The sequence below is a fragment of the Meriones unguiculatus genome, chromosome 9 (assembly GCF_030254825.1).
Source record: "Meriones unguiculatus strain TT.TT164.6M chromosome 9, Bangor_MerUng_6.1, whole genome shotgun sequence".
NCBI lineage: Eukaryota > Metazoa > Chordata > Mammalia > Rodentia > Muridae > Meriones > Meriones unguiculatus.
In genome coordinates, this window is record NC_083357.1 from 9,982,532 (window position 1) to 9,996,295 (window position 13,764).

Consider the following 13,764-nt stretch of genomic DNA (forward strand, 5'->3'; position numbering starts at 1 on the left):
CCGCTTTGCGGCCGTGTACGGCCCGGAAGTCGGAAGCGCGGGACGGCTGCTTTCCGGTGGTGGGAAAGTGAGCCGGAGTCGGAGCCGGAGCGTGAGTGGAAGTGGCGCGTCTGGGGCAGGTGGGCTCCCTGCGGCCGAGCGGAGGCAAGCGGCTGCGCAGGGAGGGTCTGGCTCGGAGTCCCGCGGAGCAGCAGCCTCAAGAGCGGGCCGCCGCAGAAAGGGAATGGTGCGGGGGTCGCCGAGAAGGAGGCGCAGTCCGTCCCTGTCAGGGTTAGTGAATGAGGCTCTCCGCCCGGGCCGGCCCGGGGACTGCGCCCTGCGGGTCCCAGCATGAGTGCGGGCCCCGGCTGTGAGCCCTGCACCAAGCGGCCCCGCTGGGGTGCCGCTGGAACTTCTGCGCCGGCTGCCTCGGACTCTCGGAGCTTCCCCGGCAGGCAGAGGCGCGTTCTCGACCCCAAGGACGCTCCCGTACAGTTCAGGGTCCCATCGTCCTCGCCAGCCTGCGTCCCGGGGCGGGCGGGACCGCACAGAGGCAGCGCCACCTCGTTTGGTACGTGGGAAAATAAAAATTTTTGTCCTTGTTACAGTCTGAGGACCTTCGGACTTCAGTCACTTCTGTCTGATCTCGTCTCCACCACTCTGATGCCCCCTTGTTTAGTCACTAGATGTCATTCGTCGGAGAGAGAGGCTGCAGTTTTTCTAGTGGCATGTGTGGTGTGGAAAGCTGATGGACAGTTGCTAACTGGGTGGATCTCACCTGTTCAGTGTCCTCAGCTTGGATAGAAATTGTCTTATTTAGGAAGTCTAGTTGTGTATATGAAGCAGAAGGGCGTTTCACTTTCCAGAAGATGTAAACAAAGGTGTTGGACTTTACCCAGCCAGGTGCTGGCTTCCTAGAGTGCAGAGCTGTTAGTCTTATCTTGCTGGCATTGTACTTGTCCTGGCATACAATGTTGAACACTTGGTCTCTGCCTTCATACTTTGGAATTTCTACGGGGAGATAAACAACAGCCCAAGTCAAACAAACCTGTGTCACCAAGAGTAATGGATTTTCTTGTTCGTGAAGGAGACCTTGTTTTGGTAGGGGTTAAGTGTACTTAACCTAGTTATGAGATCAAAGATAGTACTCCAGAAGATTTGGTACTTACTATGGTACTGGAGAAGAACGAGAAAGAGGAGTTTCAGAAGTGCAGCTGGTGCATAGAATAAATGGTGGAATAGTGAGAGATGGGTTGCAGAGAAATGGGAAAAAGTCAACCTACTGCACTGAAGTATAGACAGTGCTGTGGACGTTACTAAAGATTTTGAACTTTATGTTTTCAGGGCTGTGAGAGGCCATTAAAGGATGTTCAGTGTGGGGCTGGAGAGATGGCTCAGAGGTTAAGAGCACTGTCTGCTCTTCCAGAGGTCCCGAGTTCAATTCCCAGCAACCACATGGTTGTTAACAACCATCTACACTAGGAATGTGATGCCCTCTTCTGGCCTGCAGGTGTATATGCAGATAGAACACTCACATATGTCTACATAACTAAATCTTTTAAAAAGAGAGTGGTGCATGCTTAAAAAAATAAAAAGGATGTTTAGTGTGTGTGTGTGTGTGTGTGTGTGTGTGTGTGTGGTGGAGGAAGGATGACATGACTTAAACTTGTTTTTTGAACCATCTGTGTGGTTGGTTGGTGTGTAGAAAATGGAAAAGAAAAACTGATTGAAACCCCAGGACTAAAGGTCTCGATGGGAGATGATTTGCACTTAGATTCTGATGCAGGCAGTAGGAAACAGAAGTGGATGGATTCTAGAGAGAATGCTGTCCTTTTGTACCTCAGAAGAAGTACATCTATGCTAGAGAAATTATTTGAGAAGATCTTGGCATAAAAATAATAATGCAAGCCAGGCAATGGTGGTACATACCTTTGATCCCAGCACTTGGAGGCAGAGGCAGGCAGATCTCTATGAGTTTGAGGCCATCCCTGTCTACAAACTGAGCCCAGGATAGCCAGGACTTTTGTTGCACAGAGAAACCCTGTCTTTAAACACCCCCCCCCCCCCGTTATTATTATGGAAGCAGTAAGTGTGGTTTAGAGTGTGCAAGTATTTAGAGAAAGTAAAATGATCAAGGACAGAGCCTTTAGGAACACCAGCATTTTAAAGGAGGTCTGAGAAAAATGCTCAGTGAGTATGAGGAAAGCCTAGCATGTGTTTTTTCACCCAGGGCCAAGATCATTGCCAAGAGAATTAATTGCTCCACAGTGTAAGAGGCTGGGCAGATTAGGGCAAATGGTGTATGCTAGTCTGTCTTGGGACCTCTGGGAACAGACTTGAAGCAAGTTCTTTTTCTGCTTCTGCTTCTGCTTTTTCTTTTTCTTTTTTCTGTTTCCTTTTGAGACAAGGAAAAAAAAGTTCTGGCTAGTCTGGAGCTCTGCCTGCCTCTGCCTCATAAATACAAAAATCAAAGGTACTTAATCAGGTACAATCCTGCCTCTGGCTTGTCCCAGGTCTTGAAATAATAGGATGTGCAGTGTAAATAAAGGGGGTGGGTATATTAATGTAGGTGGAAGGAGCAGCATGTCTGGGACATGGGGTTACAGAAGACTTAGGCGAGTGTTACTGTGGACAAACTTAAGTGCCATGTAAAGGAATTCAAACTGTATTCTGTAGTTAATGGGCCTCCTAGAAGCTTTTAAGCAAAGCAAAAGAATACTTTAATGTTTTGGAAAAATGGGTTAAGACTTTTTAAACTTTAGGCCACTGTGTACATATTTTTCTGTAAGTTTATAGTAATATCTGTAATTTTTTACATATGCCATATTTATGACTGAAAAATTTCATGGAATAACATTCTTACTATGTATAATATGTTAATACATTCTTATATTATCTAGTCTTTTGTTTTTAAAAAACTGCTTATTGTTTTTAGTTTATAAAACGTTGGATCAAATAAAGTCCAGAGAAACCACTTTCAGGAAATACAGAACAGCTACCCAATAAGTAAAGCACTTAAGGATATAAGGAAGGGATGGATGTTAAATTTAGGATGTGGATTTCAGAGAACTTGCTATAAAGGAGTAGGAACTGAACTACAGATAATGTCTCTGAATTCTGTTACTAGATAACCTGTGGTCCTACTAACTTTATTTGCATAATTGCTGGGAACAGTTGGGAATACTAACCTTTTCTCATTAGTTGGATCCTAAGTTTTCTGCAAAAGAGAAATCATGAAATATTCACATTGCTGGTGTTTTTTGTTTACCTGCCACAGAGCACCAGTGAGCAGAATGTTCAGTGTCTATTTTTTCTTTTTAAGTTATTTATTTACTTTGTATCTCAGTCACAACTTTCCCTCCCTCCTCCTGGTCCCTCCCTCTTACCTCCCCTGCCGCCTACCCCTCATCCCCTCTCTTCAGAAAAGGGGAGGCCTCCTATGGATATCAACCAATAGGTGGGACATATTGTGGGTGTAAGGTTTTGTGGCTGGGTTGGTGTCCCAATCCCTCCATTTCAAGTCTTGCCTGGCTACAGAAGATGCCCAGTTCAGGCCCCATATCCCCCATTGTTAGGAGTCTTAGCTAGGGTCACCCTCGTAGCTCCTGGGAGTTTCCATTGTCCTAGGTTTCTAACTCTTACCAGAGATGCTCTCTCCCAATCTGGTTGCCTCTCCCAGTACTCTCTCCCTCCATTATTCCCATCCCCAACTCCTCTGCCACACAGTCCTGTTGTAGTAATTAAAAATGAGGGTATGGTTGGCTATATGTTATTATTTATTTTTATCCCTGTAATTATTTTGGTGGTATTATTTAATCCACTATCACAATTAATAAGACACAGACACCTGCTAGATTTTATAATTGCCTTATCATCTTGGGCTGTGCTGTCTCAGTAACCTCACCATTCACCTCCCAGCCCCCATCCAGTGCCATCTGTCTTAACCATCCTTATCAGAGCTACCTACCATCCATAATTTTATAAACACTTGCTTATATTTTCGTCTTGGCGTTTTCTCCATCCACGCCATCCTCAGAGTCCTTCCTCCTGGCCCATGTGATTTCTTCTCTGTGTTAACCCATCATGGCATCCTCTTCCTTCCTCTGTTCCCATCCGTCTATTTCCCAAGATTTTCTTGAACCTGAAGCTGGGGAACCTTAAGCCTGCCTACCCCATTCTGCCCTGCTCAGGTACAGGCCGTTTAATCAACCATCAGGCATAATGTCTTAGGCAGGTTTATACAACAAGGGTAGGTGTATCTGGGCAGTAACCAGATCTTAAGGATCAGTAACTATTATCGGTATAAACCATTAATATACAAGCATCAGACCAACCCCCAACACAATGCCCTCCCTCTAACCACTCCCTCGTGTCTGATCTATTTTCCCTTCTTAGTGAAATTCAAGTGTGTTCCCTACCCCACCCAGTGGGGCCCTCCTTTTTACATAGCTTCTGTGTTTTGTACATGGTTATTCTGTACGTTATGACTTACTTGTTTTAATTTTAATTTTATTTTTAATTACACTTTATTTACTTTGTATCCCTCCTCTAGTTTCCTCCCTCCTTCCTTCCCAACCTGTCCCTTCCCCCCCTTTTTCCACGCATGCCTCTCCCCATGTCCTGGTAGGGGAGCGTTTCTTTTTCTTCGTTTTGATCCTAGTCTGTTAGGTCTCATCAGGAGTGGCTGCATTGTCTTCCTCTGTGGCCTGGTAATGGTGCTCCCCCCTCAGGGAGGTGATCAAAGAGCAGGCCAATCAGTTCATGTCAGAAGCAGTCTCTATTCCCATTACTATGGAACCCACTTGGACACTGAACTGCCATGGACTGTATCTGTGCAGGGGTTCTAAGTTATCTCCATGCATGGTACTTGGTTGGAGTATGAGTCTCAGGAAAGAGACTGTGTTCAAAGTTTTTAGTTCTGTTGCTCTCCTTGTGGACCTTCTGTCCTCTCTAGATCTTACTATTTCCTACTTCTTTCATAAGATTCCCTGCATTCTGCCCAAAGTTTGGCCATAAGTCTCAACATCTGCTTTGATAGTCTGCAGGGCAGAGCCTTTCAGAGGCCCTCTGTGGCAGGCTCCTAACTTGTTTCCTGTTTTCTTCTTCTGATGTCCATCCTCTTTGCCTTTTGGGATGGGGATTGAGCATTTTAGCCAGAGTCCTCCCTCTAATTTCTTTAGGTGTACAGATTTTAATAGGTTTATCCTATATTACATGTCTATATGAGTGTGTATATAGTATATACCGTGTGCATCTTTCTGCTTCTGGGATAGCTCACTCAGGATGAGCGATCCTATATCGAATGGCAGAGAAACACTTAAATGCTCAACATTATTAGCCATCAGGGAAATGAAAATCAAAACGACTCTTGAGATTTCACCTTACACCCATCAGAATGGCCAAGATCAAAAACTCAAGTGACAACACATGCTGGAGAGGATGTGGAGAAAGGGAACCCTCCTCCACTGCTGGTGGGAATGTAAACTTGTACAAACACTCTGGAAATCAATCTGGCACTTTCTCAGACAACTAGGAATAGCACTTCCTCAAGATCCAGCCATACCACTCCTAGGCAAATATCCAAAAGAGGCTCAAGTACACAATAAGGACATTTGCTCAACCATGTTTGTAGCAGCCTTGTTTGTAATAGCCAGAAGCTGGAAACAACCCAGATGCCCCTCAACTGAAGAATGGATACAGAAATTGTGGTACATCTACACTCAGCAATTAAAAACAAGGAGTATTACTCAGCAGTGAAAAACAAGGAAATCATGAATTTTGCAGGTAAATGGTGGGACATGGAAAGGAACATTATGACTTATAACTAAGTACATACTACAGTTTTCTTTCTGGGTCTGGCTTAATACACTCAGGATAATCTTTTCTAGTTTTATCCACTTGCCTGCAAATTTCATGATGTCGTTGTTTTTTTTTTTGGCTTTTTTTTTTTTTGAGACAGGGTTTCTTTGTGTAGCCATGGCTGTCTTGGACTTGCTTTGTAAACAAGGCTAGCCTCGAACTCACAGAGGTCCGCCTGCCCCTGCCTCCTGGAGTGCTGTGGTAACACACCTGACATCCTCATTTTTAATAGCTCAGTAGTATTCTAATGTGCAGTTATTCCATATTTTCTTTATCCATTTTTCAGTTGAGGGACATCTAGGTTGTTTCCAGTTTTGGGCTAGTATGAATAAAACTGTTATTTTGAGCAAGTGTTATTGTGGTATGGTAGAGCATCCTTTGGATATATGCCTAGGAGTGGTATAGCTGGGTCTTGAGGTAGATCTCTTCCCAATTTTCTAAGAAACCACCAAATTGATTTCCAAAGTGGTTGTATAAGTTTGCAGTCTCACCAGCAATGGAGAACTGTTCCCCTTGCTCCACGACCTCACCAACATGTGCTGTTGCTTGAGTTTTTGATCTTAGCTATTCTGATAGGTAGAAGATGGAATCTCAGAGTCATTTTGATTTCCACTTCCCTGATGGCTAAGGATGTTGTACATTTCTTTAAGTGCTTCTCAGCCATTAGAGATTCCTCTGTCCATTATTCCCTGTTTAGATCTGCACTCCATTTTTAAATTGGGTTATTTGTTGATGTCTATCTAGCTTCTTGAGTTCTTTATTTTGGATATCAGCTCTCTGTCAGATGTGGAGTTGGATTCTGTAGGTTGCCATTTTGTCCTATTGACAGTGTCCTTTGCCTTACAGAAGCTCTGCAGTTTCATGAAGTTCCATTTGTTAATTTTTTGATCTTATTGCCTTAGCTGTTTCTATTCAGGCAGTTGTCTCCTGTGCCAATGCATTCAAGGCTATTCCCTACTTTCTGTTCTATTAGATTTAGTGTACCTGGTTTTATGTTGAAGTCTTTGATCCACTTGGGACTTGAGTTTTGTGTAAGATAATAGGTATGAATCTATTTGCATTCCTGTACATGCCAATATCCAGTTAGACCAGCATGTTTGTTGAAGTTGCTTTCTTTTTTCCATTGTATAATTTTTTCTCCTTTGTCAAAAATGAGGTGTCCATAGGTGCGTGGATTTACTTCTGGGTCATTGATTCAATTCCATTGACCAACCTGTCTGTTTTTATGTCAATACCATGCTGTTTTTATTACTATTGCTCTGTAATAAAGCTTGGAACCAGGGATGGTGATACCTCTGGAAGTTCTTTTATTTTGTGCAGGATTGTTTTAGCTATCCTGGGTTTTTGTTTTTCCATATGAAGTTGAGTATTGTTCTTTCAAGATTTATATAGAATCATGTCGGAATTTTGATGGGAATTGCATTGAATCTGTAGATTGCTTTTGGTAAGGTGGCCATTTTTACTGTTAATCCTACCAATCTATGAGCATGGGAGATCTTTCCATCTTCTGACATTTTCTTCAATTTCTTTATTTAGAGTCTTAAAGTTCTTGTCATACAGGTCTTTCATTTGCTTGGTTAGAGTTACACCAAGATATTTTAGACTATTTGTGGCTATTGTGAAGGGTGTTGTCTCCCTGATTTCTTTCTCAGCCATTTATCATTTGTATATAGGAAGGCTACTGATTTTCATGAGTTAACTTGCATCCAACCATTTTGCTGAAGGTATTTGTCACCTGTAGGAGTTTTGTGGTAGAATTTTTGGGGGTCGCTTATTTATATTATCATATAATTTGAGAATAGTGGTACTTCTTCCTTTCCAATGTGAATCTCCTTGATCTCCTTTAGTTGTCTTATTGCTGCAGTTGAAATTCAAGTACTATATTGAATAGATGCAGAGAGAGTGGGTAGCCTTGTCTTGTCCCTGATTTTAATGGAATTGCTTTGAGTTTCTCTCCATGTAATTTGATGTTGGCTATCAGCTTGCTGTATATTGCCTTTATTGTGTTTAGGTATGTTTCTGTGTCCCTGATCCCTCCAAGACTTTTGTCATAAAGAAATGTTGGATTTTGTCAAATCCTTTTTTCAGAATCTAATGAGATGATCATGTGTTTTTGTTTTTTTTTCTTAAAGTTTGTTTTTGTTTATATGTTGGGTTATATTGACAGATTTTTGTATGTTGGGCCATCCCTTCATCTCTGTGATTAAGATGGTGGATGATGTTTTTGATGTGTACTTGGATTTGGTTTTTTTTTTTTTTTTTTTGCTTGTTTGTTTGTTTTTAAATGAAAATCCTAACTAACTGTTGGGGTGAAAACCTGCTATCTCAGAGAGGCAAAGAAAGCACCCAGCTGACCTTTCTTCTCAGCTCAGGTCTGGATGGAAAAAACCCAAAAGGCTCACTTGCTCAACTGACAGTCCAGGAGGAAAAGGCCAAAAAACCCAAGGCCAAAGGCTTGCTAGCTCAAAGCCCCAAAAGTCAGGGAGCTGAGGAGCTGAGGCCAAAGCTAAAGCCAGAGCTTAAGCTAAAAGCCCTTTCTTCTCCATGTTTCTTAAATACCCCTCAACTTAAAGTCCATTTTTAATCCCTGTCAGCTGCTTTTTGCTCTCCCCCTTGACCGAGGTTTAACTTTTATCAAATCCTGTTTACAGAAAACTCTTAGATTAAAGGTGTTTGCTAGGGCTGGGTGAACCACACCATAATCACCTGTTTATAATAAAAAGTTCTTGGATTAAAGGTGTGTGCTAGGACTCAACCACACCAAACATAAAACAGGGATTTACAGTTCACAATTTCGGGATTCACAATGGGATCAAATATTCTGCAACATCAGTTTCCAAGTATTTTATTATTTTTGCATCAATATTCATAAGGAAGATGGGTCGGAAATTCTCTTTCTTTATTGAATCTTTGTAGTGTTTTAGGTATCATCAGGGTAAGCAGACTGAAAATGATTTTGGCAGTGTTCCTTCTGTATTTTGTGTAATAATTTGAGGATTATTGGTATTAACTCTTCCTTGAAGGTCTTGTAGAATTATGCACTAAAACTATCTAGCCCTTGGTGTATTTTTCGGTTGGGAGACTACTTCTAGTTCCTTAGGGATTATAGTTCTATTTAGACTATTGATCTTGATTTGTCTTTGGTAAGTTGTGTATATCAAGAAAATCATCCATTCTATTTAGATTTTCCAGTTTTGTGGAATACACATTTTTGAAGTAAGACCTAATAACTTTTGGGGTTTCTTCAGTGTCTCTTGTTATGTCTCCCATTACAATTTTGATTTTGTTAAATTGGATATTCTCTCTCTGCCTTTAGTTAGTTTGGCTAAGGGTTTGTCTATCTTGTTGATTTTTCTCAAGGAACCAACTCTTTGTTTCATTGATTCCTGCGTTCTCTTTGTTTCTATTTTACTGATTTCAGCTCTGAGTTTGATTATTTCTTGCCATCTACTCCTCTTGGGTGTGTTTGGTTCTTTTTGTTCTGGAGCTTGCAAATGTGTTGTTAAGTATGAGATCTCACTAATTTCTTTATAAAGGTACATAGTCCTGTGAACTTTCCTCTTAGCACTGCTTTTGTTGTGTCTCATAAGTTTGGGTATGTTGTGCATTCATTTTCGTTGAATTCTAGAAGGTCTTTAATTTTTTTCTTTATTTCTTTTTTGACCCAGTAGTCATTGAGTAGAGAATTGTTCAGTTTCCATGAATGTTTGTAGGCTTTCCGGTTTTGGTTTTTTTTTTTCCCCTCTGTTTTTGTTGAAGTCCATCTTTAATCTGTGGTGGTCTGATAAGGTACAGGGGGTTATTTCAGTTTTCTTGTATCTGTTGAAGCTTGCTTTGTGACTGAGTATATAGTCAGTTTTGGAGAAAGTTCCATGAGATGCTGAGAAGAAGGTGTATTCTTTTGTGTTTGGGTGAAATGTTCTGTAGATAACTGTTAAGTCCATTTGAGCCATAACATCTGTTAATTCTATTTCTTTGTTTAGTTTCTGTTTGAATGACCTGTCCATTTGTGTGCGTGGACATGCTATTAAATGTGTGGGGTTTGATATGTGATTTAATCTTTAGTAATGCTTCTTTATGAATGTGGAGCATAGATGCTCAGAATTGAGAGCTCATCTTGATGGCCTTTTCCTTTGATGAGTATGAAGTGTCCTTCATCTCTTTATTAATTTTGTTTTATAAGTCTATTTTTTAGGTATTAGAATGGCTACTCCAACTTCCTTCTTGGATCTGTTTGCTTGGAAAATCTTTTTTTCAGGTCTTTACTTTGAGGTAATGTCTATCTTTGTTGCTGAGGTGTGTTTCTTGTATGTAGCAGACCCTGTTTTCGTGTCCTTTCAGATAGTTTCTGTCTTTTTATTGGGGAATTGAGTCCTTTGATGTTGAGAGATATTAAAGACCAGTTATTGTTAATTCCTTTTATTTTTATGGTTGTGGTAGTGTGTGTATTTGTGTGTGCGTGCATGTGCACACTTCTTTTGGTTTTGCTGTTGTGAGTTTTTTTTTTTTTAATTTTCTGTGTTTTCTTGTGTGTAGTTAACCTCCTTGGGTTGGAGTTTTTCTTCTAGTATCTTCTGTAGGGCTGGATTTGTGGATATATATTGTTTAAATTTAGATTTGTCATGGAATATCTTGTTTACTTCATGTACAGTGATTTTAAGTTTTGCTGGTTATAGTAGTCTGGGCTGGCATCTGTGGTCTCTTGGAGACTGCAAGACATCTTCCCAGGCCCTTCTGGCTTTTAGAGTTTCTGTTAAGTCAGGTATAATTCTAATAGGTGTGCCCTTATGTGTTATTTGGCCTTTTTCCCTTACAGCTTTTAATATTCCTTCTTTGTACCCTTAATGTTTCGATTATTATGTAGTAGGAGGATTTTCTTTTTTGGTTCAATTTATTTGATGTTCTGAAAGCTTTTTGTATGTGTATAGTCATCTCTTTCTTTAGGTTAGGGAAATTTCCTTCTATGATTTTGTTGAAAATATTTTCTGGGCCTTTGAGCTCTTGTTCTTCTGTTCTTATTATTCTTAAGTTTGGTCTTTTCATAGTGTCAGAAATTTTTTGAATGTTTGTGTCAGAAACTTTTTAGATTTAACATTTCTTTGACGGATGTATCAGTTTCTTGTATCTTCTGTGCCTGAAGTTCTTTCTTCTATTTCTTGTATTCTGTTGGTGATGCTTGGGTCTATATTTTCTGTTCTCTTCCTTAGGTTTTCCATCTCCAGAATTTCCTCAGTTGTGTTTTCTTTATTGATTCTATTTTCATTTTCAGGTCTTGAACAGTTTTATTCATTGCCTTCACCTATTTGATTAAATTTTCCTGTATTTTTTAAGGGTTTTATTAATTTCCTCTTTCAAGGCCTCTATCATCTTCCTAAGATTGGATTTAAGGTTATTTTTATGTGCTTCAGCTGTGTTAGGATATCCAGAGCTTGTTGTAGTAGACTAGATAGGCTCTGCTGGTGCCATACTGCCCTGCATTTTCTTGATGGTGTTCTTAAACTGGCTTTTAGACAGCTGGGTTTTGTGGTTATTATGGGTTTAGGTGCTGATCTCTGAGTTTATATTTGTTGAATGGATGTTTTTTCTGCTAGGTTTCTGTTTTCTGTCTGTCTTCTAGCCTGAGTGGCCTGGGGTTCTGGTGACTAGCAAGTCTTCAGGTACTGTAAGGTATCTCCCTGGTTTTTTTGTGGTCTGCATGGCCTCAGGGGTTTTGGATGCTAACCTTGCATCTAGTTTCCCTAGTCCACTGTGGCCTTAATATTCTTAATATTGCTACTTAGAGAATAGTTGGCAATGTTTAAGATTTAATACTACAATGGATACATTTAATTCATGTCCAGTATATCAAGAATTGCAAGTGTATATATTTTAATGGTTATAAAATGTGACTTGCATTTATTTGCATTGCATCATCCACTACTGAGCTAATCATTTTTATGTTTGTTGCTGGTCATATGCATTCAGTCAATTCCTTACATCTCAAATTTAGTATATGCAGAATCAACCTAATCATATTTTCCCCCATACCTAAATCTCCTATTTCCCATATTTCTGCTAAGTGTTATTATGATCATTCAGGTCTTTCAAGCTTCAAGCTTGAAATCTGTAATGACTGTACTCAATTTTACTCATCTCATAAGGAGTTATTTTGTGCCTCAGTCAGTAATTCTTAAATCTAATATGTTATATATAATATGTATAATATATTGAAAAATGGCAGGAGCTGAAATTATATATATATATATGTATAATATAATTTATATATATTTGAAGATTCTAAATTATGGGCTGGAGAGATGGCTCAGAGGTTAAGAGCACTGTCTGCTCTTCCAGAAGTCCTGAGTTCAATTCCTAGCAACCACACGGTGGCTCACAACCATCTATAATGAGATCTCGGGCTCTCTTCTGGAGTGCAGGTGTACAGGCAGACACAACATTGTATACATTAAAAAAAAAAAAAAGATCGTGAATTAGTAGGTGTGGGCATGGTCCTGGGATTCATTTATTGCTAGCCTTCTTGTGATCCAGGTGGTTGAGAACTGACCTAGACCAGTAGGTTTTTACTGGTTTCTGTTGGTAAGCACTTAGCTTGCCTCCAGGTTATCCATCATAATGACTATGGTCTTCTGAGCTTTGAATTCTGAAATCATGGCTCTAGGTGTGACTTCTGACCTTTTTATACTTCTATGGGTCATTCAAGATACTCTGTATAATATGTACTTAGATGACCTTTGAATTATATATTTTTTACTCTTATTCTAAGTATTTCTTTGCCTTTGGTACCTTGCTTACGATTGTCCTTTTAGGTCACTGACTATTTGAGTTTTCAAGACAAAGTTCTAGCACTACCTCTTTCAAGAAATCTTAGCTGATTATTACTAGGCTTTCTTTTCTTAAAGTAATTTTTTTTCCCAGGAAATACCCTAGTTCCTGATCAAAACCCATTTTAATAATAATTGAGGACTAGTCTTTTCTGAGCATCTACTATAGAGTGTCCCAGTCCCTTATCTCAGTTATTGATCATGTAAACTTCCCATTAACCCCATGAAAGGTGCTGGTAATGTACATACTTTGTAGGTGAGGAGTATGAGTCAGAGAAAAGTGTTCTTTTACACCGTCACAAAGAAAGCCACTGAAGTGGACAGGATTTCAGTACAGATGTTCTGAGTCTGGAGCCTGTGCTCTTACAACTCTTTAGGGAGCCACTTTCAACCCTATACTGTATATACTCATTGTACCTGTCTTATCTTTTAATACTTGAAGTTGGAAAGAGTAGCTATTCTTTTTTTAACAAAGACCTTATATGTTTATGGGCTATGTATGTTTTCTATTTGAAAGAATTTATATGTATATATATTTACTTTTTAATTTAAAATTTTTTTTACAGTTTTCAAACAAAAGTCTATTACCACCTGGATGGACGCTAAAGGAACCAAGAAAGCTGAATCAGAAAGGTATAAAGACATTTCTATATGGAGAAATGAATAACACATTGGTGGGGTTGTTTTATCTTGCTTCTTTTTTGTTTTAAATTTCTTTCTGTCTTTTTTTTCTATCTACCTTAATTAACTTTTTAACATTTAACTCTTTTAAGTTAATAATTTTTTTAGTTTTTTTATATAGAGAGACCTTCATTTATTTGTGAGATAAAGAGATGAGAAAGAAGTACTTTCTGACTTTAAGCTACTCATGTACAGTAGTGGTTACAAACACAAAACTTATTACTACTTTGTGAGATAAATCTATCAGTGAAGCCATGAGCAAGTACAGGTATGACTGCTGACTAGCATACGGAGGGAACAAGTCACCGGCTTTGCCTGAGTCTTGAAGGACGAAAGTATGAGACAGGTAACCTTAAGGGTTTTTGTTGTTGTTGTGTTTTGTTTTGCTTTTTTGTTTTTTTGAGACAGGGTCTCTCTGTGTAGC

The 13,764-nt window shown here is 39.6% G+C and overlaps 1 protein-coding gene across 5 annotated transcripts in view; it reads left to right on the forward strand.

The window, feature by feature from the left end:
• Window positions 1-49: 49 nt before the first annotated feature.
• Window positions 50-13,764, forward strand: part of Parg (poly(ADP-ribose) glycohydrolase) — a 110,255-nt gene continuing 96,540 nt past the window's right edge. Inside the window, exons 1-2 of one of the 5 annotated variants that reach the window (XM_021641728.2) lie at window positions 50-119; window positions 13,226-13,292. In XM_021641728.2, coding sequence (XP_021497403.1) covers window positions 13,255-13,292 — 38 coding nt within the window. In that variant the 5' untranslated portion in view covers window positions 50-119; window positions 13,226-13,254. Of the gene's footprint in view, window positions 551-13,225; window positions 13,293-13,764 lie in introns of all 5 variants that reach the window. The other 4 variants (XM_021641725.2, XM_021641726.2, XM_021641727.2 and 1 more) reach the window with 4 other exon arrangements.